Genomic DNA, 25,671 nt, shown 5'->3' with positions numbered 1-25,671 from the left:
GTCTACAATAATAAAATATAGAAAATTTCAAGTGAAAGAAAGAAAAATCCAACTATTCAGAGATCATCTAACCTTTCCATTTTAATCGATAGTGTCACATGTATTTGTATAGGCTCGGGCCATCTCTGCAACCCTGAATTGTACCGTGTTATCTGTGGGTTCTATAACACATAGGTAAACTTTAATATCGCAGATAGAAATTTGTATGCAGCAGGAAAGTACAAAAACAAAATGACACAGATTCGAGAACATAAGCCAAGATGCAATATATGACAGTAATTATTACAGTCAGACTCTGCACAATATATACAATCACTGCAGAGTTAGAGATGAAAGATTAGTTTAAAAATTTGTTTCTAAAGTTTGCATGTTCTCCTAATGTCAGTGTGTTTTTCCTCCAGCATCAAGAAGATGTGCATGTTAGGTTAATTAATGAATCTAAACCAGTCCAGTTTGTGTGTGCACCTTCCCTGTGATAAGGAAGTGCTGTGCCCAAGATTGGTTCCCATGCTGTGCATAATGCCAGCATCTTTGCAAGAAGCGATTTGGCCCTTTTCCTGAGTTACAAAAATACAAATTCAAAACTTCTTTCAATGCTAAAGCCGCATATCATTTTGAAATGCAATTTGGTGATTAGTTGAGTAATTGTTTTAGCTATTTTATTGTATATTGTGATTTGTCCTTGGTCTCTGCACATTTATTCACAAATATACCTTTAGCATTGGCCTTTCTCTTTGTGCTTGGACCAGTCTGTAGCAGGCCAGCATAGGTGAAACAGTTTGCTTTTGTGCAGGTCAGTGTCCCATGTAGTAAGTAGCATTATTTCTAATCACAGAACGACTTTGGCTCAAGGTACAACACATACATGTGCAAAAAAAAAAAAAAAAATTAACAGAAAACATAAGTTTCATGGGTGGTGATGATGATGATGATGATAATTAAAAAAAGCACACCAATTAGTGAATGAAATGACCACGTGAAAATGTGTGTTTCATTTGATACTTGTGTATTGTAGTCAGGTACTTTTGTGCTTAATGCTTTCCTATCCATTTCATGCTTGTTGTTTGTGGATATCTTTTGCTTATGTCTCATTAACAAGTGTGGTTGAACTGAGATATCTAACATCATGAATTAATCAATTATGTAAATACAGTTTAGAAAACAAACTTTTCTTTACTTTATCCTTTAGACTCTTCATGCGAGCATTTTTCTTTCTGCATTGTCTAGTAGCACATCTGAATCTAGTGTATGCTAGATGTCAACATATAACACATAAAAGACAGCTGTTGATAATTGTGCTTAATTAGTTAATTTAGTATTCAGATACTTAATAATCAGCCAAATTTACAAGGAGTTTTCTAATTCAATTTCAAGTGCTTAGTAATCTGAGTATTATTCATATTAATTAGTCAGTATTAATCCTGACTGAATTTATTGCTGGAAGCAAAATGCTTTTTGACGTTTGATTTAAATACACCAAAAATCAGAATCATAAATTACCTTAAATTAATTTTTAAAAAGTATTTGATGATGGTATTTATCAGTTTTGCATATTTCTCATTTGTGGTGCTGCTACTAGTGGAGTTAAAATAAAAATTAAAAGATTATTGAAAACTACAAAACTGTACTTAAATGACTCCTTTTACTGCAAGATTTAGCAAGAACTTGTGTTTGATGGACTCAGTTATTTTCTTTCATTTGATTTACGCCAGATGTGATCTGAAGATGGTGTAAGGGGAGAAATTACAGCTGGTTTAGGTTGGTTACCCCAATGTATGTGATAGATACTTTATTAATCCCAAGGGGAAATGCATATATATATTATGTGCTAATATTAATAAGGTTTAATCAGTATTTTCCTGATTAGAACCTCTCATGTAAATGTTTCTCTGTTTATTTATCTCACTTGTTTGTCCTTGATTCAAATCTGTCCTGCAGCAGCAATACTTAAACTATAGAGCTGTTAAATTGGTCTTTCAGGAGTATTGGCGCAGCTTCATGAGCTTTTGTGAATACTGTACTACCTCTTGCCTACCATTTTATTTGTATCATTTCTTAAATTAGTGCTCTTTCTTGTACTGTTTACCTATACCATGGGTAGGCAAACTCAGTCCTGGAGGGCCGCAGTGGCTGCATGTTTTCGTTCCAGGGTAATTAATTACTTAGAAACCAATGTTTGCCAATTTCAGACCTTATTTAATTTTATGGCATGGTAGTCTGCAATATTATGTTCTTATATTGTAGATTTTTTTTCACTTCCAAGAAAATCATCCAAATGATTTCAAGCCTAAAACAGGTAATTTTCAGTCTCTCACATTTATCTCTTAAATTTTTTATTAAGCCACATAGTCCATGATAAATCCACACAGGTGTAAATGGAAACAAGTTAGATGAATTGCTGGCTGCTTTGTCATTTGCAACTTATTGCTAATAAGGAGCCATTAAAAAAGTGAATGTAGCTGTTTAATGCCGAAATAAGCAATTAAAGGTGGGGAACCTTAACAACTGAGACAAGTAAAATGAAACAGAAAAATGTCATTTCAGCAGTAAGTACTTCATCAGCAATAATTGACCTCTCATTAAGAATCTGGGTTGGAACAAATACTTGCAGCCACTGCGTCCCTCCTGGACTGAGTTTGCCTACTCCTGACCTATACATACTGTATATCTGTCGAATTAAGTTTTATTGTTAAGGTGTTAAATAGTAAAAGCTTGTGTTGGAGTCAGAAATTGTGAGTCTGTAGAGTTTTTTTACAGTTGAATATTAAGCTTCTTTTAATGTCTTTCAGGGTAGAAAAATACAGGCCACAGAAGCTTGATGATTTAATATCACACCAGGATATTCTTAGTACAAGTAAGTGAATATCCATTATAAACACTAATTTGACAAAATTGTTGGACTGTTTCCATGATAATCCAAAATACATTTATATAAAGAAATGTCTAAAATATTAGTTTCCTTTTTATCCATCAATAGTCTTTCTTTACATAGGTTCTATGCCAGTTGCAGTGGGTGCTAGGGAGGGGCTCTTGGCAGTGCATTGCAGAATATGCCTTATCCTTGCCAAATGCTTATCTTGAAAGTAATTCAAAGAAAAATATTAAAATAAAATGATTTGTACAATGAAAATGCATATGGAATTAATGCAGGTTTCTAAAGTATTTAAAATATTTATGGATAATATTTTTTGTATACACTGGACATAGTTCAGGAGCAGTGTTGCATATGTTGCTTGCAATAAGTTTTGGGGTCAGCACTTCCTTCAGTCCTTTTTTTAAGAGCATAAATAAGGTTGAGGGGTTAATTGATTTTATTTCATTTATTGTCACTTCTTAATGATAAAATACTGAGATTATGAGCCCTAGTGCAATAATTTCTCTTTGTTTTGTCTTCTGTTTTTTGTGTTATATGTCATCTGTACAGTTCAGCGCTTTATCAAAGAAGACAGACTTCCACATTTGCTATTCTATGGTCCTCCCGGGACTGGAAAGACATCTACGATTCTGGCATGTGCAAAACAATTATATAAGGATAAAGAATTTAATTCCATGGTTTTGGAGGTAAACAAAATATTAATTTAAAAAATTATATATTTAGAAGTGTTTGATTAAAAAAAATTGTAGTTGCAGTTTGTATTCAGCGTAACTTTTTTTTAAAATTTTTTTCTTTTAGATAATCATGATTTTTTTTCCCCAGTTTTTTAAAGTTGAAAGTATTCTGTATTGACGCACATACATTAATGAACATTATCTACATTTCCTTCGTTTGGCTGGCTTTTTTTATGTTTTCTCTTCTTCCACTAAGCATGGTCTTAAGGGTTTTACATGGAGCATCCTTGTTCCGTGCCACCATGTTCAGCCTTTTTCTTCTTGTCAGCCTTCCTGGAAATTTACACACACATTTTTCCCTTTCTGTCCACATGTGCAAACCATCTTGGCATGGTTCTACATACTACATGAATTGTTTCCTTCACAGCAGTGCTTTCTTTAAACTGAGTATTCGACTTTCATTCCTTAGATATTATGCTGTGTTCTTTCTTCTGCCATATTTTTTTCATATCCCTGTACACTGCCTCATTTAGCTTGCATTTATTTTTCACCACCAGAGAAGTTTGTTTTATTTTATTTATTTTGTTTAGGGAATTCACAATGAATAACATTTCTCAAACTCTTGCATGTGAGTCTAGGCTTTACTATTGCTGCCATGTGTTGACTTGTCCTGAATATCTGAGTGACTGTTGTTTACGAAAAATCCCAGTTACTGCAGCCTAATTTTACATTTATTACAGTAGCATCTGGTATCTAAATTCCTGCATTTGAAAAAGCATTTGGTGAACCCTCTTCTATGCTTTGAAGAGTTTTCCATCTAACAACTTTACAGTGTATGTAATTTGACCAAACATCCATGTTGATTTATTCCCAATGTTTGTCTTACCGCTTGTAGGTTTTTCATTCATAAATGAATTGCAGTCATAGCAAGATTATTCAAGATTTCTGGTTGCCACTTCCATTTGTATTATAATAAATGCATAAACTGCTCCAACTTCACCCTTCACTTTTACCTTAAAAACTGTATTATGCTCATTTTTCTCCTAGTCACCATTGTTTTTATTTCTTGTTTAAACATTAGTACAGAAACTGACCGCTGATTTATTCCTATTTGCTTGCTACCTGTTGTGATTGAGGTTTTTGCTTTTGCCTCATATTTCTTATGGTTCTTTCTTATGACTAGGACTGAGGTTTCCTATAACCAATCAATTTTGTGATGCCTTCTCCAAAGACAGTGTTTATTTACATTTTCATTATGTTCCTCTTATCTCTTTTCTGGAATTTCTTAAGTTTTTTCTCTTCATTTCTGAAATTGGGATGTTGCAAATAACCAATTGACTTGCACCACAGAAACCTATATCTTTCACTCTCAACATTTCTTGTACCAAATCTAAATGTCCATAGGTTTCCATATAACCATTAATATTGGCTCTCACATGTTCATTCAGCTTGATACTCTACTTTATTGCCTTAAGCTGAAGTAGCTAACACATCACCATCAGTAAGCTAGAGTAAAGTCTTACTTTCTTTTTTTCGTTTCTACCAGCCTGTCAAGCAAATAATAAGAATATGATTATCATTTCTGTACAGTTATCTTTATAGCTGTAGCAAACTATAGCTGTGCTCCTTAAAAAGGTGTACCATGTACCAGCCCATTTAATTTATTATAACCTTTCCATGCCATTTCCTGTTTGCATGGAATACTACATTCCCAATATTAAAAGTAGCTATCTTTACTCCTCCTTTTACACAGCTAGTAAAGTGACCACTTTTGTCAATACTATCTGTTTAGAACCATTATAAATTTGGCTTTCCTTAAACCTTTTGCACTGAGTTCTCTAATCCCATGTTTGCCTTAGTCATATTAATACAATAAATTTCAGGACATATTACAGTAGAATGTCCACGAGCACATGCATGTCCTTATTCTACATGCTGGTGTGCCTTTTACAGCAAGCACTGGTGTAATGATCCTGTTATAATCACATGTCACAAAGCTTGGGTAGTCAATGGATGTGTATGTTCTGTTTTAATTAAAAAAAGTCCTTCATTACATAATCATACAATCTTATTTTCTCAGCTAAATGCTTCTGATGACAGAGGTATAGATGTAGTACGGGGACCTATTTTGAGCTTTGCAAGCACCAGAACAATCTTCAAGTAAGGAAGATATTTATTAAATTTATTATTGACATATATCGAGTGTTATACATCTAGCATTAAGAAGAGTTATGATGTAATGGTTACTCATTCAGTATTTTCAAAATATATATAATGCTAGAGATTTTTGAACACAAATGGTATAATTGTGTATTATGTATATAGTCAGGTATGGACTATTTTATTTACTTTTGTATCTTTTCATTAACTTTAATAACATCAGACTGTTTCTACTCAATGGGTTACCATGTACGTATGCCTACGTAGATGTAGATATTTTCATTTTATACATATTTATTAGATCTGGTTGTTCTGTTGTCAACCTTTAATATAAAATTATTTTAACTAGAAAATCTTTTTCTTATAAGAATGGTTTGTTTTACACTTTAGTGGTTACATTTTGCTTAGCAATACCTGGTTGGATTTTGTATTTAGTATACTTACATTTATTAGAAATTATCATAGTATTAATTAATGATAATAATCCAAGTGAATTTAGTATGTCTTTGTTTTTGTTGATTTAATCTGTGGAAAGCACCTTGACTTGCATGTAAATGTGTGATAAGGTGCTATATAAATTTATTATTTGATCAATGTGAATACTGAGACCTCTTGTCCATTTTTATGCGAACACATTACTTTCTCCCTCTGCAAAATTGAATATGCAAAATGATGTGATTTAATGAAATGCATTGTGTGTACTTTAATATAATGCAGTGAATCGGAGTTAAGTGAATGTAAATATTTATCTTTTAATTGTATTTTTTTTCCAGAAAAGGCTTTAAATTGGTCATATTAGATGAAGCAGATGCCATGACTCAAGATGCCCAAAATGCTTTAAGAAGAGGTAAGCATACTTCTTGCTGTTGAGTGATGATCTACATATTAAAAAAATATATGGTAGATGTCAAAATTTTTGGGGTGAGGAAGGGTGAATGCAACCCATGCAGGCACTTTTCCCTTTCTGAAAAATCGCGACCCTCACCTGGAAAAACAGTTTTAGAAGATGAATTAAGCTTCATAGTAAATCTAAATTCTGCAAGTTAACTATAAAAAAAAATAATTTGTAAATGAGTTTTGTATTTTATAGTAGGTGTTTTTTGGTTATCCAAGAGCTTTTCTGTGCCCGTCTACTCCTAACAGCCACAACATTAAAACCACTGAGAGGTGAAATGAATAGCATTGATTTTTCTCACTTCAGTGTACCTGTTAAGGGGTGGTATATATTAGAGAGCAATTGAACAGTCCATTCTTGAACAAATTGTGTTGGAAGCAGGAAAAATGGGCTAGCATAAGGATGTGAGTGGCTCTGCCAAGGGCCAAATTGTGAGTGCTAGATGCCTGGGTCAGAGCATCTCCTAAATGGAAGGTCTTGTGGGATGTTTGTGGGTGCATTGTCCAGTACCTACCAAAGTCGTAGAAAGGGAAATTGGAAAACAGGGTCATGAGTGCCCAAAGCTCATTAACACACATAGGGAGCGAAGGTTAGCACATCTGGTCTGATTGCATAGAAAAGCTACTGTAGCACAAATGGCTAAAAACTTAATGCTGGATGATTTTCATTACAAAAAACTCGATTGGTGGTCGGACAATTGGCCTATCACAAAAAATATTTTTTTCATTCCTTATCTAAAGTTTATGGTAATAGTTGTAGTGCTCTTTTACGCAAAATGATATGCTGTAGTAGTTGAGCGAAACATCTATTGCTTCTTGTAAATGAACAGGTGAGGCAGACTACGAGAGAGAGAACACCAAAATAATTAACCTTTACCTTAAAAAAAGTGGAGTAATAAACTGAAAAAAGGAAGTGGAGGTGTCCTCTTGTGCAGTTAGACAAGTGGCAAGAAAGGCTACTTTAATGAGTTCAAACCTTTTAATTTTGCCCTTTAATTAAAACGAACAAACAATTTGTCTGAGTTTGGATGGTAAACAAGCTTGTGTTTCAATTAAACAAAGAAAAGATAAAGAAGAATTTGAAATTACTGCTTAGTAATCAAGTTTTATATTTGTACATTTTTATATTTTTTTTTTATGTTAACTAATATTGTCTTATTTTAATTTGTTATATTTTTTTTTTTATTTACTGTTCTTCATTATGTAAAGCACTTTGAGCTACTTTTTTGTATGAAAATGTGCTATACAAAAATGTTATTATTTTGTTAACTCTGTTAGCCTTGTATCTTCTTGATAAACATCTTATAAACATTTCATAGATTTTAGTTTTCCTTTGTTTTTTTACAGTATAATCAAAATGGTAATCCATATTTATAATTACACCTTAAGAACTAAGATTTGGAAAAACACAAACACTGTATAAATATAGGAAATGCACATTTTAACAGCAAAAAGGCAGTAGACTAAAATCTATAAATGTAGTTACATTTAAACAGTGTTTAACTGCCAAGATCAGTTCACTGAGTCGATGTATAAGAATGTATGTTTTGTTAGACAAATGGTGAAAACTACTTTTTTTAAAATAAGCTTTGTTTCATATAAGTACATTACAGAATGAATTAAACAATATGAAAGCTTGTAATAAGGAAAAGCATTTTATTTTCTTGACATATATTTTGGGTAAATATTTTCTCTGCATATTTTATTAGTTGTATGTACATTAAGGGAATTTTACTATTTTTATGGTCGCAAAACAGTAAGCCTATAGAATTTAATTTTGTTCATAAAAAATGAACAGGTAAAACCTGTGATCCATAATTTAAATATAAATTTACCAGTGTTAACACTTGAACATAAGGCTTCTCTGTGTCTGGTTATGCAGGAGCTTAGTGTACTTTTTTCTGAATCTGTATTAGAATCGGCCAATCCAGTTAAATGATATAGGTATTGGAACCAAAAAAAAAAAAAAAACTGAATGTAGCAACCCCATCATTGCAGCTTGTTACATAGCTGCAGACTGGTCAGAATGATCATGCTTACCTCCGTCAACCACTGGAAGTGCCTCCAATGGGCATGTGATGACCATTAAAATGTATTATTATTAAGCAATGTGAGAAGGTGGTCTGGTCTGATGAACCACATTTTCTTTTAGATCCTGTGTTTAGGGGGGTGTGCGTTATTTACCTGGAAAAGATATGGCAACAGGGTGAACTGTAGGATGAACGCAGTGGAGTCGGCATGATGTTCTGGGCAGTGTCTTTGCTGGGAAACCTTGGGTCCTGACATTTATGTGGATGTTACTTTGACACATACCATATACAGTACCTAATGTTGCAGACCATGTATGCCCCTTCATGGCGATGGTGTTCTGTGATGTGAGTGGCCTCTTTCAGTAGAAAAATGTCCCCTGCTACACTGCAGCAATTGTTCAGGAATGATTTGAGGAACATGAGAAAGAGTTCAAGGTGTTTGCTTGTCCTCCAAGTTCCCCAGGTCTTAATCTGATCGAGCATCTGTGGGATGTACTGGATAAAACAAGTTTAATCAATAGAGACCTCACCTGGTAACTTATAGGACTTAAAGGATCTGCTGCTAACATCTTGGTGCTAAGATACCACAGGACACCTTCAGAGGTTCAGATTTTAATTATAAAGTTTTGTATTGCAAAACTGTATTCAATATAATAAAACATTTTATTTCCTAAATCATGAGTACTACAGTGGTTTCAGAAAGTATTTAGACCCCTTTACTTTCTGCATGTGTAATTGTGTTGATTTAATTTCAAATGGATAAATTTGCCATTTTTGCTCATCAGTCTACACTCTGTAACCCATAATGACAAAGTTAAAACATGTTTTTAGAAAAGTTTGCAAATGTATCCACCTGATGTTGTTTAAAGCACTCTAAGCAAGAAGAGCAGTAACTGTGAATATTTGCAGGAGAAAACATTTTCTGTTTTTTCTTGCAGCAGTATGTTTAGTATGGTTCCTTTTCATAAACTAAATTATAGTTGGGTAATTTTTAAACTTTTTTTTCTGTCTCAACAGGGCCTTTAGTTTCTGTACTAATTGAACTGATTTATTTAATAAATACAGATAAACCCCTTTTGAAAAGTTAACTTTTACTTTAAAATTCAACTTCCCCTATGAGTTAATGCCAAGAATGTGTATACTAACTGTGTGACTGGCTGGTGCAACTGTTAAGGAATATATTAATGCTTGTTGCTTCTTGATGTGGCCAAGGTAAATTATTAAATTGATAGATTAAAAGTAGTGAGTAAGAATATCTGGTTTATCCGTTTGCCCAGTTATTTGGTATTGGTAACATTTTCCACTATGCAATAATTTTTATTTTATTTTTAATGGCCTCTTAGTTCTTCACACATTTACATCCCAGTATTGGAATGTTATCCAAAGCTTATGTGATCGGTCTGTTTTCATTCCACAGTTTTAGCTCTAGGGCAGTGTGTTATTTGTTCCTTTTATCAGTTTTTCACACATCATCATATTTACACTTTGTGAACAAAATGTGGAGAAAATTTTGTATAAAGTGTTCGACTGAGATAAACTAGTTAAATACAGAGAAAATTCTTTCTTCAAGTTATGTTTTGCTGGTCTTTGTGTGGGTAGTTGTCAAGAAGACACCATACTGTATTGCATATCATTGGAACATGAGTAATTTTAAAAGTAGCACAATCTTTTTACACCAGGAACTTTGTTTACTGCTTTTATTGTATTTAGGCTTGTTGAGATTGACTGAGAAAGTACATTGACCAAGTAGTCAACAAGAAATTTTAGAATAAAGCACAGTGCGTGCAAATACAACACCCTGATGCAGAAACCAGTTCTTCATTTAAACCCTGTAAAATCACTTATGTTAAAATGGAATGGAATGGAATGCAGTGATACCTAATGTTAAACATATTAAATCATGTCCACTGCAAATGAACATTTGATTCGCAAGGGTGAGGCAGTACAAGAGGTTGCATTTTATTACTACAGTTCTGAATTTTATCATACAATTGAATTCCACTAGTCTACTCATTTTTTTCCCTTTTTTTTTAGCTCTTCTCAACTTGTTTGTTTGACCTAAACTACTGATTTAAGTAACAGATCGAATGTGTATTTCTGTGTGTCAGTGACCTTTTGTGTAAACCAGTGTTTAGTTTGACTTGTCATTTGAAGGTATAAATAAAATAGGATTAGGTTTGGTAACAAAAAGAGAAGAGGCCACTTATTTCTGTCAGCACTAGCACAGTGGGTGTGTTTCCAGTTCACCAATGAATTGTAGAACCACTAAGTGCTGTTTAGTTTATGCTGTAATATATAATGATATTGTAAAATGGTAAGAATTTAATCTACTGTTGATGCTCTGTTTGGCACAATAGTTCCTTTCCCACACGCCACCTCCAACAAACACATTTTTTGTAACAAGGAGATGATTTGACTGTGAAAGTAAATAGTCATAAATGCATAAGTGTAATATAGGTTTTGATTTTGAGAGTGGCTGACTTGAATAGTTGTCAGTTAACGGATTTACTGTACATCCATTATGGCAATAATGAAATTGTAGAAATATGTCATTTTGTTGCTTGAATGGCTCACAGCATCTTTTAAAGTTACACAGTGGGTCTTGTTCCTGTGTGATTAGCATTTTGTTAATATGACACAGATGTGTTTTTTAATAAAATGCTGAACCAATATGATTTAGAAGTCATTTTCATCTTATTTTCAGCCTTAAGACATTAATGTTTTGTGTGTTTGTATATGTAATATATAAATATTTATATACTATATATATTTTATTTATTGTGGCCAGGTCCCATGCCCGGCCGGGACGCCTTCTACATAGGGGAGCAACCATGGGCGTTTCAGTACCTCCCCCGTGACGCTTGGTGGCAGCCTCCTTGGCTGACGATGGTGCCTCAGTTTCCCGCAGGGCTCCATTGGAGATTGAGTTCTCCACAGCCCTGTTGGGATCTGGGGTGGCCGCCAGGGGGTGCTGCATGGGTCCCTGAGACGGCCTGGACAACTCTACAAGTCCTGCCCGGAAGTGCAGTCAGAAACAGGTGATCAAGCTTCCGGGTGGGCTATAAAAAGGGCCAGCAACCACCACTCAGGAGCCAGAGTTGGGAGGTGGAGGACGAAGCTAGATGGGAGGAGTGGTGGTGACAGAAGAGTGTTTGTTGTGATTTACTTTAAGTGCTTTTGGGACTGTGTTGTGGCTGGGGGGTTCACGGGGAAGACGTGCCCTCCAACTGAAGAAAAATAAAGTCTTTGTCTTTTTACACGTGCCTCAGTGTGAGTCTGTGCCAGGTCGGGCGCTATACAGCGTCTAATTCACACTATACAGTGGAACCTTGGTTTGCGAGTAACTTGGTTTACGAGTGTTTTGCAAGACGAGCAAAAATTTTTTAATAAATTTTGACTTGATAAACGAGCAAGCTCTTGCAGTACGAGTAGTATGTGTACGCTTTGTCTGCTGAGCATCATGTGATCACAACTGAGCTGATGGTTCTTCTCTCTCTCGCTATGGGATTGTGGGCAATCGTCTCCTATTCTCCATCTGAGTCGGCGTGCCTCACTCATATAGTCAACATCTGTAAAAGCGTATACTGTTTACTACAGCATTAGCATTGTGACTGTGTGTGTGTACGCGTGTGTGTATGTGCTTGCTCGCTTGCATGTGTGCGCGCGCACGCGTGTGTGCTGTGACGTGCGAGTCCTCGTCTTGCACCCTAAAACATGAAGCTGAGTCTCCGTACTTTAGCAACACCAGCTTTATTCAGCTTGAAACAGCAACAGCGCGGTTATTTATACACAGACACAGCAGTCAGGCAGGGCCCTGCACATTTATAATTTTCCTTGTTCCTTGTATCACCCATCAACGGCAGGCGCTTGTAGCATGTCCGCGATCTTTTCGGATTTGCTTTTACGACGAACTGCTACAGCGCTGGGAGACTGCGAGTGCTTTGGGATGCTCTTCCGTGTGTCGTCCCGTTGGGTGCAATCCCACAAGACTTTAGAAACTCACTCACACCATCCATGATTCTTTTCAAAGGTAAAGTGCAGGTTAATTTGTTTTATGTATTTTTACTTTATATTTTGTATTAATCATTTTTATATGAATAGTTTTGGGTTGTGGAACAAATCATCTTGAGTTTCCATTATTTCTTATGGGGAAATTCATTTTGATATAAGAGTGCTTTGGACTACGAGTACATTTCCAGAACGAATTATGCTTGCAAACCGAGGTTCCACTGTGTGTGTATATGTATGTATGTATATGTATATATATGTATATGTGTGTATATATATATATAATTTTTTTTTTTTTTCCTGTCTTATAGTGATCGAGAAGTTTACAGAGAATACAAGATTCTGTTTAATCTGCAACTATCTTTCAAAGATAATTCCAGCGTTGCAGTCTCGGTGCACAAGGTTCAGGTTTGGCCCACTTTCCCAGGAACAGATGATCCCCAGACTGGAATATGTCATAGAACAGGAGAAGTAAGTGAAAAGTTCACCTTAGTAAAAACAATCATGCCACTTGCGAGGTTGAAGTGCAGTAACCTACCATACACGCAGCATTAGCCAGGAAAAACTGATGAGTGACAGGCCAAGGAAATAGCACAGAGGGTGTGTGTGATGGTAGAACAAGGTATGTTGAAAATCTGTGTAGTTATTGAAGCTGGTTTTCAGCAACTAATTGGTTATCTTGAACCAGGCTACTTCAGTACAGTTGGGCACTTTCACCATATAGAAAATCAAGCTAGGTGTAGCCATTAGCCTGGTGTTCTTATTATATTAGAATAATGTGTCACTACATAGATAAAGGCTGACATTTGCAATTTTTGCCACTACAGGAAAATTATGTTTCAGCTACATGTATAACTATCACACTGCAAAGAAAGTTGCAGTAGCCCCTTAGACATGGAGAATGTTGTGTTTTATATATATATATATATATATATATATATATATAATATATATATATATATATATATAGTTGATTGTATCTGGCCCCAAATTCATGCACCTCCTTTAACCAGACCTTGATAGCAGTACAATGTTTTTCTTAGTAAGTGACCGATGGAAATTGTATTTACAGAGTCTGTGTACCAGTGCCTCACCTTTGTGGCTTTAATCTTTTCACTCTTTAACCATTTTGATCTCTGAAGTTGTTCTTTGGTGTTTGGCATCAAGGCATTAGTAGCATATTCTTTAAGTTCTGTAAATTGTGAGGTGGGGCATCCTTGGATCAGACTTTTTGCTGAGGCATCAGGCAGTGTTTAGCACTGATTTTGCTTGAAAATAATTTTTCCAGGTTAGAGAAAATTAAAGTATTTTTTGTGTTCCATGATGAAGAATTTTCTCTGTAGACTTGATTGCTTGTTGTCATCTTCTGGTTTTATCAGAAATATTCGTAGAAGCAAGGCAGAGTTTACAGTGCTTACCATTAGTGCCAAAGCCACAATAATCTTTATACAGCATGGTGTATGAACTTCCAAAAGGTGACAAGAAGTGTTCTCCAATGGACACTTAACCTGCATCTTCACAGTGTATTTTACACATTTTTTTTAAAATATATACAACAATAACCATATAAACACTGTTAAGCCATCTAGTTGTGTGTACAGTGAGAACATCTTTTTTTTTTTTTTTTTTCCTTTTCGATAGCTTGAGTCAAATCAATTGCTTTTCAATATAAAGGTTATCTCTGTACTTTTCACTGAATGTGTTTAGGGCAAATATGAATTAACTAGTTGTATTTTTGCCCAAAATCTCATTATGAACAAAATTTGTGTAAGGAAAGCATTATATATTTAAAATAATTGCCAGCTTTGTCCAAGGATGAATAATATGTTGATGTATCATTTAACTAATGACCAGTAGTTTTCGTTTAAAGTAGTCATTGACTGTATTTAAGTCACAGTAAGGCCTGGAAAATATGGCATCACCTTTATTTGTTCCTGAGTGGAAGAGAGGTACAAAGAATTTTATAAGATTATATCTGTGTTGTGAATTTAAGTATTGCTGGATTGAAAGGTCAGATGCTTTACATTTATCATTTACATCATAAGTATGTATTTACTGGTTTCTGAGATTTTTTGCATTGATGCATAATTTTCTTAAAGCAGTCATCATCTCATTTTATTTTAATACGCATTATTGTTCTGGTTCCATTCTGGTTCTGTACTTAGTTTTAAATATTTTCAGTAAACGGTTTTGATTTCAAGTGAAGGTTTCATTATATACAATTAGTATTTTAACTTGAATAAATACTCTGCAAACCTGAGTGATGACTGGGCATATACTGGGATATACTGATGTTTATACTGTAATGTCAAGTTTACTTGGCTTGTATTGTGTTGCTCTTTTTATATTTACTTATTTGTGAGTTACTCTACTCTATGTATTTTTTTTGTGTTTACAGTGTTGATACAAGTCCAGATGGGTTGAAGGCTCTTGTGAATCTGTCATCAGGTGATATGCGACGATCTCTAAATATTTTACAGGTAGTTGTAAGCATTGTTTGGTTTTTTATTAGTTCAGTGTTAATGAAGGTTTTTTTTTTTTTTTTTTTTTTTTTAGCTCTTTTGTTAATACATACTTGTACTTCATTTTCATACCTGTACCACATAATTTGTTTTGTTTTTAAAAAAACAAGCAACAAGTAATGGATCATAAAATTTACAATTTTTTTTTTTGGTTGGTCTTTGGTTTCTGAGAACTCTGCTTTGGTGATATCTAATGTTTGGCAATATATTGAGGTAGCAATATATTGTAGGAATTAAAGTTCAGGTTTAGTGTTGCGTTTTTTTTTTTTAATGAATTGCGATCTTTGCATTCTTCACTTTTCTCTGACACTTGTTTTAGCATATGAAGTTGTGTTTATTACTTATTAGGGGAAAAAACAACTCCACAAGCAGTTTAGTTACAGTAAGTGGTATGGTACTCCAGTTGTGAAACAAAAGCTGTAAAGCTTACTGAATATGCCAGCTAAGCGAATGTTTCTGCATTATTGATACACATCCTGAGATTGCATGCACTTTGCCTATGTAAAGTGTTTTTTTTTTTTAAATATACTTCAAATTTGTTAGGCTTTGTCATTGTTAAAAGGAGTCCAAATGTCTTCATCTTTGTACCTGTATGATTCCCTTTTAACCCCAAGGACGTATTTATTGGTAGCCATCTTTATGAAACTTAGTTTTTTTTCCATAGCTGATCTTTTACTTTATATATCATTTTGTTATGCATCTAGGCAAAGGCATTGACATGCGTACTAATACACGTTTATCCATAATTATTGAACCATGTTTATATGAGCCAGAATACAGATGAGGAAGAGTCGCATCAGACTGAAGACAAAAGAACAAGGGAAATTGTATGGCCTATGGCTGCTGTGAAAGGCACAAAATGACTTGCAATTGGTAGTAAGGAGCTGGAAACATTTAATGATGCACAGAGAGAGAGAGACAATGAATGGCTATTCTTGACGGAGTGTGATTTGTAACTAATGGTGTTATAGAATGGAAAAGTATCTGGCCACAAGATCGCTTTCTCTTGTGATGCCACAATTTTTATATACTTTATTTCCAGCTATTAAGCATGAAGTTTTGGACACTTTTAATTTACCAAAAAAATGGGGAGGAGCATACAATCAAAGCTTAGACCATTAAATTAATAACTTTCAAGTAAATTTGATTATTGTCCTTGTGTTCTAGTTGTTTTGTGATCATCTTGAACGTTACCTGCTTTGATGTATGAGGTCTTGCTGGTTTCAGGAATAATGCACTGAAATTCTCTATTGTGCCGTTATATCGTTTATTAATGTATTCACATCCAATCAATGTGGTACTCGCTGTAGATCAAGAGTGTTGAGAATATTAAAGGCACTGATGGGAAGTATAAATGCATTTGTTTCATATTCATTCAATACTTTAGCTGTATTGTGCGTATGTGCTAATTAGCTATAGATATTTTGTTTAATAAACTGGCTCAATTAAGTTTATGAACTGCTTAGTTTGCAGGAAAACTATATTAGCCATTTTGAATTGATAAGTTAATCACTATTCATCCTTTAGAAAACAAAGTGCAAAAAGCATTGATAAGATATTGATTATTTCCTTTCTTTTTGTTGTCATAAACCTACTTTCCAAATACAGAATGCATTGTTTTGTAAATGTTAGAAGTGAAACATGGAAAATGACAAACTCTTACTTAAAGAAAAAGTAATGAGCAGTATTTGCAAACCCTTAACTCCTTGCGTTCGAAAAAAAATCTCGCCTTCTTAACAGAGTACCCATATGGCATATGGAGTAGTTACTGAAGAAACAGTCTATATGTGTACTGGTCATCCTCTGAAGTCTGATATTGCTAACATTCTGGACTGGATGCTAAACAAAGACTTCACAACAGCATACAACAGTATCCTTTTTAGGACTTACGTGGTGAAGAATGTATTTATGGAAAAACAAACTGTAATCCAAGTCAAAGAAATAATCTTCCACCCTTCCTTGTGCTCTAATGGAATTAAGAGTAAATCTCTTTAACTTTATATATTTATGTGTGTGTGTGTATATAACCTAATGTTTCAAAAAGGAAATTTTTCAGAGAGCATCTTCTAAAGTAATTCTTTCTTTTTTTTTTCTTCCTCTGATTATTTATTTATTTTTTTTTTGTGTTTTCTTGTTTTAATCTGATGTTAACCTTTCAGGACTGAACAAGCACCCGTTTTTTGTAAGTGACTTTGTCATATTTTTCTCACTTTTCTTAAGTTTAATCTAAATTTTAATGGTCTGACTGCTTTGTTTCATGATTTGCTTTTTGTATCCTTAGTTGAGGAGTATATTTTTGTAAAGTCAAAAAAAATGTGGGTTGTGTATGTAAATGTTTTTTTTTTTTCAACTTAAAGCCAACAATTAAGATTTTTCACAAATAATCCTACTTAACTTTCTTTTTCTGTGTATTCAGATTCCTTGTCATCAGTTCAGAAACAAAATAATACATAAAATGGCAGTACATTAAACAGTTTTAGCTTTAAGAGGTTTTCTGTTTTTTCCTAGAAAAAGTTATTTTTTATATTTTAAGTTGTTTTACCTTTACAAAATCTGCATTAAAGCCATATTTAAAGGCTGTCCAAATCTAACATGTTACAGTGAGCGAAAGAGATTAATTAAAGTGTTATGTTGTCATATGGGTTCTCTTGCTTGCCATTTACAGAGATACTTGTAAAAGCATACGGTTGCCTAATTGTTACTTTGTACAGGCTGTTTATAAAATTAGTGATAGTTGTAATTTATCTTTACAGAGATAAAGCAGTAATGATACTGGGCATTCAGTAAGATGTCCAGTGCTGTGCAGACTGCCATTTCCTTATCTCCAGGCTTACCTTTGGTTGTTGGTAGAGTGTACTTATTTGGCTTTGCCATGTGATCCTCTGCATCCAAATTGTGGTTTTCCTCTGCTACTAATTTTTTGAGTTAGTTGCCTTTCATAAGAGTTTGTGCGCCAAGAATCCTCCCCCTTAATGTAAGACTTTTTTTTCATCGTGCAAGTTAAGTTGTTTTTGGATGATATGGCTGCACAAGAACTTGGTTTAAGCACAGCAGCTCTGATAATTTCCCAGCCTTTTGACTGGTCTATAAAGTAAATGGAATCAAATGCCCAAATGGTTTCCTACTAAAACAAGCCCTGCATCTTCAACCTTCTTCAGTTGTTATAGCAGAGAGAATTGTGTGTCTTTCAAAGCCTAACTGTAAAGAGTAGTGCTCATTTTGATTCACATTCATCTCCAAAGTTGTGATTGTAGTCTGTGTGTTATGTAACCCAGTACATACTATTTGAGAACATTTTTCATATTTTTGTCAAGTGGTTTTTTCATTAACATAGCAGTTTTTCAGTGATGTACATGGTAGAATGTTGTCAGAGTGTAATGTTATGTAAATGCACCAAATAGTTGTTTACTTTTTGAAATTAAAAAAAATTAAAAATCTTATGTTTAGAATTTTTTTCTTGCACATTCTCTTTTTCTTTTTTTGCCTTATGAATAGGATTGGTGGATCGGTGGTTAATGCTTCTGCCATACCCATCCAACATCTTAGGGTCTTATTCTGCACTTGGTTCATGTTCTTGTGAGCTTGCACATTCTCTTCTGTCTGCTTGGTTTTTATTCCTGGTACTTTTATGTTAACTTAATTAGCAATGCCAAATGGGCCCCAGCACAAGTATGTCCATGCAATGGACTGCTGTCCTGTCCAGGGTTGTTAATTGCCATAATAATGCCTGATATAGACTGTTTTTGTATTGGATAAGTACACTGACATAGCAGGTCCAGTAGTATTTTTTTACTTGAATCCCCAGGGTTGATTTTGCGTTTGAAGTTTTCATACTATCTGCATGTATATCCAATTGCTTTTAACCAATCCAGTTATTTATCATAACCACAAAGGTAATGTTCAGTTGGTTATTCCAAGCTAGAACAATGTGATCAAACAAACAGAGTTTTCAGTTTATTAGGTACATCTACAGTATCTAATAGTGTGTTGTACCTACTTTGGCCTTCAGAACAGCATTATTTCATCTGGGCTTGGATTCCACAAGGTACTGAACGTAGTTGAAGAATATCGTACCAAGCAGAAATAACTGTTTTTCAAAGTTGCTTCAGATTCAGCTGTATGGTTTTGTTGCAGACAGTCCTTTCTACCTTATTCCAAAGATACTGACTATAGTTGAGATCAAGGAATTGTGCAGCGCACTGAAGGAATGAAAACTCTGTCATGCTCCTGGAACCATATGATGATGTACACAATGCACCTGAATTATCATGCTGGAATTGTGGATAAGTAGTGCTGCTGCCTCGCAGTTGGGAGACCTGGGGACCTGGGTTTACTTCCCGGGTCCTCCCTGCGTGGAGTTTGCATGTTCTCCCCGTGTCTGCGTGGGTTTCCTCCGGGCACTCTGGTTTCCTCCCACAGTCCAAAGACATGCTGGTTAGGTGGATTGGTGATTCTAAATTGGCCCTAGTGTGTGCTTGGTGTGTTTGTGTTTGTGTGTTTGTCCTGCGGTGGGTTGGCACCCTGCCCGGGATCGGTTCCTGCCTTGTGCCCTGTGTTGGCTGGGATTGGCTCCAGCAGACCCCCATGACCCTGTGTTCGAATTCAGCGGGTTGGAAAGTGGATGGATGGAATTGTGGATAAATTGTAGCTGTGAAGGGACAAATTTGGTCAGCAACAATGTTCAGATAAACTGCTTTCCAGGTATTCTTTAGTTTGTAGTTGAGTGCTATAACATGTGCCATCAAAACTTTCACCACGCCATAACACTGCCACTGTCCATACTGCTTGTGTGAAATTCTGATCCTTCCATCAGCATAATGCAAAATAAACTTGGATATGTCCAACTAAGCAGCTTTCTTCCTTTCCAGTTTGATTCATCTTTTCTCACTAGACATGCACTTTCTGGTTTCTTACTGATAATATCAGAACTCAACACTGTCTTGAAAGGACTATAGCAGTCCATCAAATGGTATGCCCTGAAATGGCATTTGACACATCAGTGTCAAATTTAGCCAATATCTGCCTGGTTGTAGCCTGTCTGCTTGCTTGTATGATTCTTGCAAGTCACCTTTGACTCCTATGATTCATAAGTTTTTTTTTTTTTATATATATAATATATAATAAATGTTCACAGGATCTTCTATCACAAGTACTGTTTGCATTTCAATACTTTCTCAGTAAGCCCTTGAAGTGGTTGTTAATGCAAAGCCTATGACAACAGCAGATTGGGGGGTGACACATGATTAAAGAAGTCAGATTTCCTTATATAGTTATGACATGCAAATATTTTTTTGAAATACACTTTTCTTATTGTGCAAATCTAGTTGAAACTGAAATTAAGAATTTCATCTAAAGAAATATAATCAAGGTGTTGAATGGTTTGTATATGATGCATATTCTCTGCAAATGTCATTTGTGAATTTTAAAAGATATGCCTGGCATTAGTCAATTGTGCTTTACTTTGAATTATTTTCAACCTTGTAAAGTACATTAATTATGAAAATGTAAACAAAGATAAAACTGGTAAGTTACTAGTTTATGACAAGTGCCATGTCACTCAGTATTTTTGTCTTCTAGATTTAAAATAGTTACTGTTTAATGTTCAATGTAGTAGAAGTCAAACAAGCTAAAGGTTACGGAAAAAACAACTAGATTGTGTTTCTGTGACATGAGATAAAAATAAATGTTAGTCTGTTTTAATTATATTGTGTGCATCTGGCCAGAAGTAATTCATCCTACATATGTCTGCCAAAGGACATTTACTACTATCAAACTTGTAGTCTTTACTGTAATGGTTATTGGTTATCATGTTGTCTTCCATTCTATGACTTTATTTGCTACATTTTTTTCTTATTTGTTGTAAATTAGTATGGATTTACTTGTATGTGTAGTGAAGTAAGTCTTTTGCTTCATAATTTCCTTAGCACTTATTTTTATAGACATTATGGAACTTAAAACTGTGAAAGGTTTGGCTCTGCATGACATTCTAACTGAGATTCATCTCCTGGTACACAGAGGTAGGTAGTTGTAATTATTTACTCTCCTACATTAGGTTAAGTACAGTAGGTACTTTTTACATGTTTTGGAAAATGTAGCAAGACATTGATTATCCACCTTTTAATTTGTGTATAGATTGGAAGCTAGGACAAGATTGTGTCTGCTTTTGTTTGCTACTTGGTTTGAGCTGTGTGCATAGGTTAATTAACTTGACTTAGCAAGAGCATGAATTGTATCTTTCATACTTAATGCTTTATATACACCAAGATAAACTAAGTTGGAAGATTATCAGTTGATTCTGAAATTTAAGAAATAACAATATGAACATATCCTTTTATAACATATTATTGAAAAGGTTCAACACGTGTATTATACCTGTTGTGTAATATACCATTATGTTTCCACTACAATTCAGAAGCTGCACCCAGCATGTGCACTAAAAAATGTTTTTAACCCTATCTTTATTCATTTTATATAATTCTAAGAATGTTTCTTATTTAAAAGAACACTGTTGTAGACATATGTAAGGTTAATTTTGCAAACCCTCACATTTTTACCACTTTTGACTAATGCACAAACCAAATTATCCCCTGGTAATAATGGGCATGTCTGTTTTTGTCTCTCTGCGGCAACATTATGCCCATATATACACTAGACAAAAAGCAAATGCCAAAAAGAATGGTGATTAAACTGGCATGGATGAAACGTTTTCATAAAGTATATCTTTATGTTGCTGTCTGACATGTCCCAAGATATAACTATCTCTGTCTACTTTGTCCTTTCTCTCTTTCACAACTATGGGGGCAAAGATGCAGAATTAAAATTGATTATTTTATTTACATTTTAAAACAAGTACTAAAAAGAAAATAGTTCTAGAAGTGCAGAAATGTAGTAATTAATGAAACCACAGAAATGCACATTTTGTCAATGTTAGCTTTTTGGAACTTGGCATCTTTATTTTTAGTTTGCCAGCCATGTCTGTATGCATTGGAAGTGTATTGTCTTAAGTGTTTTGAAATTTGTAAATTATTAGTCTTTTATGATATTCTTTGTATAGACACTATACATTACAGCTGGAGCAGGAATATTAAATAATTCTATATCCATTCACTCATTTTCTTTGAGAATGTTGGACCATATTTCAAGTCTTCCCAAAATCAATTGAAAGTTACTTACTAAAAAAATGTGAAGATCATACAGAATAACTAAAACATTAATTCCAGCATTATATAAAATTTAACAGTGCCTAATATTTAGCAAATAATTTGATTTATATTAGATTTTGCTGAAAAATGGCTTGGAGTGAGGTGATGAAGAACTCTTAAAATATTTTCATGACAATTAGTATATTCGAATGTTTAAAATCTTACACCTGTGAACCAGTAATCAGCTACCACTATTGTGTTATTATTATTATCTGGCAAGTTCAAGTATTGTTCAGCTTGTGTGGAAAGAAAATATAAAGTTAAGCATATGGGAGCATGTCATTTTTTGCTGGTACCTTTTTTTAGGTGGAGAAATAATAATTCTGATACATGTTTTTTTAAGTATCGAATTGACATTTAACTTTTTCCTAATGCCAGCAGGCTGATACAGTTCCTCTGTATCCATCTGTCAATGACATTTAAATAATTGAAGTAGCTGTTAAGATTTACCACTAATTTACATTAAAATTCAACATTTTCACTTTTTATATTATGCTTCTTACTGAGAGACATTATTTCCTTTAAAAAAAAAAAAAGTAAAATTTGTGCATGTATTCATATGTTCAAAGGCATACTGTGTGTGTGTGTTTTGCACTATATATTATGTATTCTGTTATGTATGTATATAATGTAAATATCTATATTTTGATGTTGAGGGGGTTAGTGGTATCTGAGCTTTTTTTCCCCCCCTTTTTTTCTTTTGCTTTAAACCCACTTTCATTGGGAATTGTTTTGGTGGAAAACCCACAAAGGGGTAGTTATCATATGATGCATCTGGGTAGCTTCGGAAAAGCAGACAGCAGCCAAATACCCAGTAGAGACCTGTGCCTGAATCTGACACCATCTGCCTGCTGACGCTAGATGTTTTCTTACTCCTGTTGCCCTGGAGACTCTTTGAGGTTCCCATAGCAACAAGATGTTCCTCTTGTAGGTGGAGCCATTTAGTAGCTTTGCAAAGTGTTGAACATTGCATTTGACCTGCAAAGGTGGCAAAAAAGAAATTTACGTATCAGTATTTTGGGAGTTTGGTTCAGGAGTTTGGACAGGGATGATCAATGTTAGGAAAACAAAATGGAGATTGCATTAGTAATAAATGGAGTATATTTTGCTTTTCAAACTTTTAACAAGCACTTTGAGGCAATAAGACTTTAAGCTTCTTGGTTTTGATTTAAAAAAAAAAAAAAAAAATCTTCAATACCCATATTGAATTTTGTATGTGAGTGGTAATCTAACTGATAAGCATATCCTGAATCTGCACAGTTTGGGTAATCAACTCTTGTATCCTTTACCATCTACAGGTTAAGAAAATATTCTCTGACTTTAACTAAGCAACCAAGGACTAAAATTTAGTGCTTCATTTTTTATCTTTGACAGTCTGCTTTCTGCCTTTCATTGATAACGTAGTCGAAGTTTAAACACATTGTATCTGAAATTTAGGCCAAAAATAAAGCTTATAATAGTGCCAATGAGCATGGCATGGATCATTTGTCTGTATTTGATAATTGGAGGCACAATTTAATTTTGCCTTTTGCAGTTTCGCTGCCATTTAGTAGAGATTATAGTGAATGTGGTGTTGGTAGTATTATAAAAGAAAAGATCACGTGTTCAGCCTTTTAAGAAAAAGTAGTATAGCCTGTGACTAGAATCTCAACCATCACCAAGAAAAGTAGTCTATAAAATTATGGATGGATAAAGCTATTAATTACAAAAAAAAACTTATGGCAACTTATGTAGCCGCCACAGGATATCTAGCCATCACATTACTGAGTTCATAATAAGGGCTTGTCATCCATAGAGTTCCATAAATGAAAAAGTAACTTGAGTTCCCTAGAGTTGGAGTGGTGAACACTGTAGTCCATTGCATCTTAAGAAGAAAGGATCTTCAGCTTAATTTTATTAAAATTAGGAGTGTACTTTTAAAATTAGGAATGTGTTTTAAAGCAGCTGGCTAAAACTTGTCAAACGGTTTGTGTGTATGTAAAAATACAGTGTGTGTGTATATGTATGTTCAATTGTGTTCAAAATAATAGTGTGTTTAAAAAAAGTGAATAAAGCACAAAATCCTTATAATAGCTTTTGTTTCCATATAAACTAATGCATTGGGAACACTCCACATTCTATTCCAAATCAAAACATGAAGAAAAATGTATCAAATTTGTGTTATTCCTTTACAGAAAGTGAAGAAAAGGGAATATTAGGCTGTTCAAAAAAATAGTGTCTGCATTCTTTTTTTACAAGCTCAAATATTCACTGTATAAACTGAAAAATGTTTCAAGATTTTCTTTTCCTTTGAATCACTGAACTAATATTTAGTTGTGCAACAATTCGCAGAAACAGTAGTTATACATCTGTGTTGCATGGAGTCAACCAACTTCTGGCAACTGTGAACAGGTATCCCAGACCAAGATTAGACTCCATTCCACAATGCTTCTGCTTTTCTTGGTTTTGCCTCAGAAACAGCATTTTTGATGTCACTCCACAAGTTTTCTATTGGATTAAGGTCCAGGGATTGAGCTGTCCACTCCATAAAGTCAATCTTGTTGGTCTAGAACAGGGCTACTCAAATATAAATTTGAAAGGTCCACTTACTAAATTTCCATTCAGTCTGAGGTCCGGAAAAGTGACGGTCAAATTCCAAATAGAGAACTCCAAAAAAAGGCAATCCCCAAACTTTAGAACTATACACAAAAAAATGACATGGTAGGCCTTTTAGTGTGAAAGGTGACACCTTCTTTGTGCCACCAGTTGTTTGAACTTGGGCATAAAAGGTGTGAGGGCAAGGCGGAGGCACTGATGTAAATGTTCATTGGTGAGGGTGTTGCGGTATGTGTTTTTCACCATGTTCATAGTGGAAAAGGCAGATTCACAGCAGTACGTTGAGGGAAACATTGTAAGAATTTGAAGGGCCATCTTCTGCAGGAGAGGAACACCTGCCGCAGTAACCATCTTTGTCCAGAAGGTGACAAGGTCACAGTGAGATTCCTGCAGTGCTAGGTTTTCTTGTAGCTCAATTAACTCTGTTTGCAGAGAAGCAGCACTGGCCCATTGGAAGACTTTTGTGGCTTCATTTGAGAATTCTGCAATATTTTTGACAAGAAATGGATTTTCGATGCACAGCAAGACTTGTTTTCCCAAAGGGAAATCTTCAAAGCGAGTTTGGAAATTTTTAATCAGCTTGTTTAGGAATTCAGCATAATTGTGATGGTGATGTTTTCCTGCAGTCTGATCCAAAAGTCTTGGGAAGTGAAGCAGGTCCTGCTGTAAGTCACATTTGAACACCTCCAGCTTCCTCTGCAAAGCACGGAC

The 25,671-nt window shown here is 34.5% G+C and overlaps 2 protein-coding genes across 2 annotated transcripts in view; one reads left to right on the top strand and one right to left on the bottom strand.

The window, feature by feature from the left end:
• The window catches only part of rfc5 (replication factor C (activator 1) 5), a 44,147-nt gene that overhangs the window by 1,789 nt on the left and 16,687 nt on the right, over positions 1-25,671 (top strand). Inside the window, exons 2-9 of the mRNA XM_028825446.2 lie at positions 2,790-2,854; positions 3,425-3,561; positions 5,630-5,709; positions 6,483-6,556; positions 12,953-13,112; positions 15,040-15,121; positions 16,904-17,033; positions 21,103-21,180. Coding sequence (XP_028681279.1) covers positions 2,790-2,854; positions 3,425-3,561; positions 5,630-5,709; positions 6,483-6,556; positions 12,953-13,112; positions 15,040-15,121; positions 16,904-17,033; positions 21,103-21,180 — 806 coding nt within the window. The remainder of the gene's footprint in view (positions 1-2,789; positions 2,855-3,424; positions 3,562-5,629; positions 5,710-6,482; positions 6,557-12,952; positions 13,113-15,039; positions 15,122-16,903; positions 17,034-21,102; positions 21,181-25,671) is intronic.
• The window catches only part of wsb2 (WD repeat and SOCS box containing 2), a 53,304-nt gene continuing 32,666 nt past the window's right edge, over positions 5,034-25,671 (bottom strand). Inside the window, exon 10 of the transcript XR_007933916.1 lies at positions 5,034-5,055. The gene's annotated coding sequence lies outside the window, so the exon portion shown is untranslated. The remainder of the gene's footprint in view (positions 5,056-25,671) is intronic.

Source organism: Erpetoichthys calabaricus, chromosome 18, assembly GCF_900747795.2.
Source record: "Erpetoichthys calabaricus chromosome 18, fErpCal1.3, whole genome shotgun sequence".
NCBI lineage: Eukaryota > Metazoa > Chordata > Cladistia > Polypteriformes > Polypteridae > Erpetoichthys > Erpetoichthys calabaricus.
This window is presented reverse-complemented; position numbering and strand designations above follow the sequence as displayed.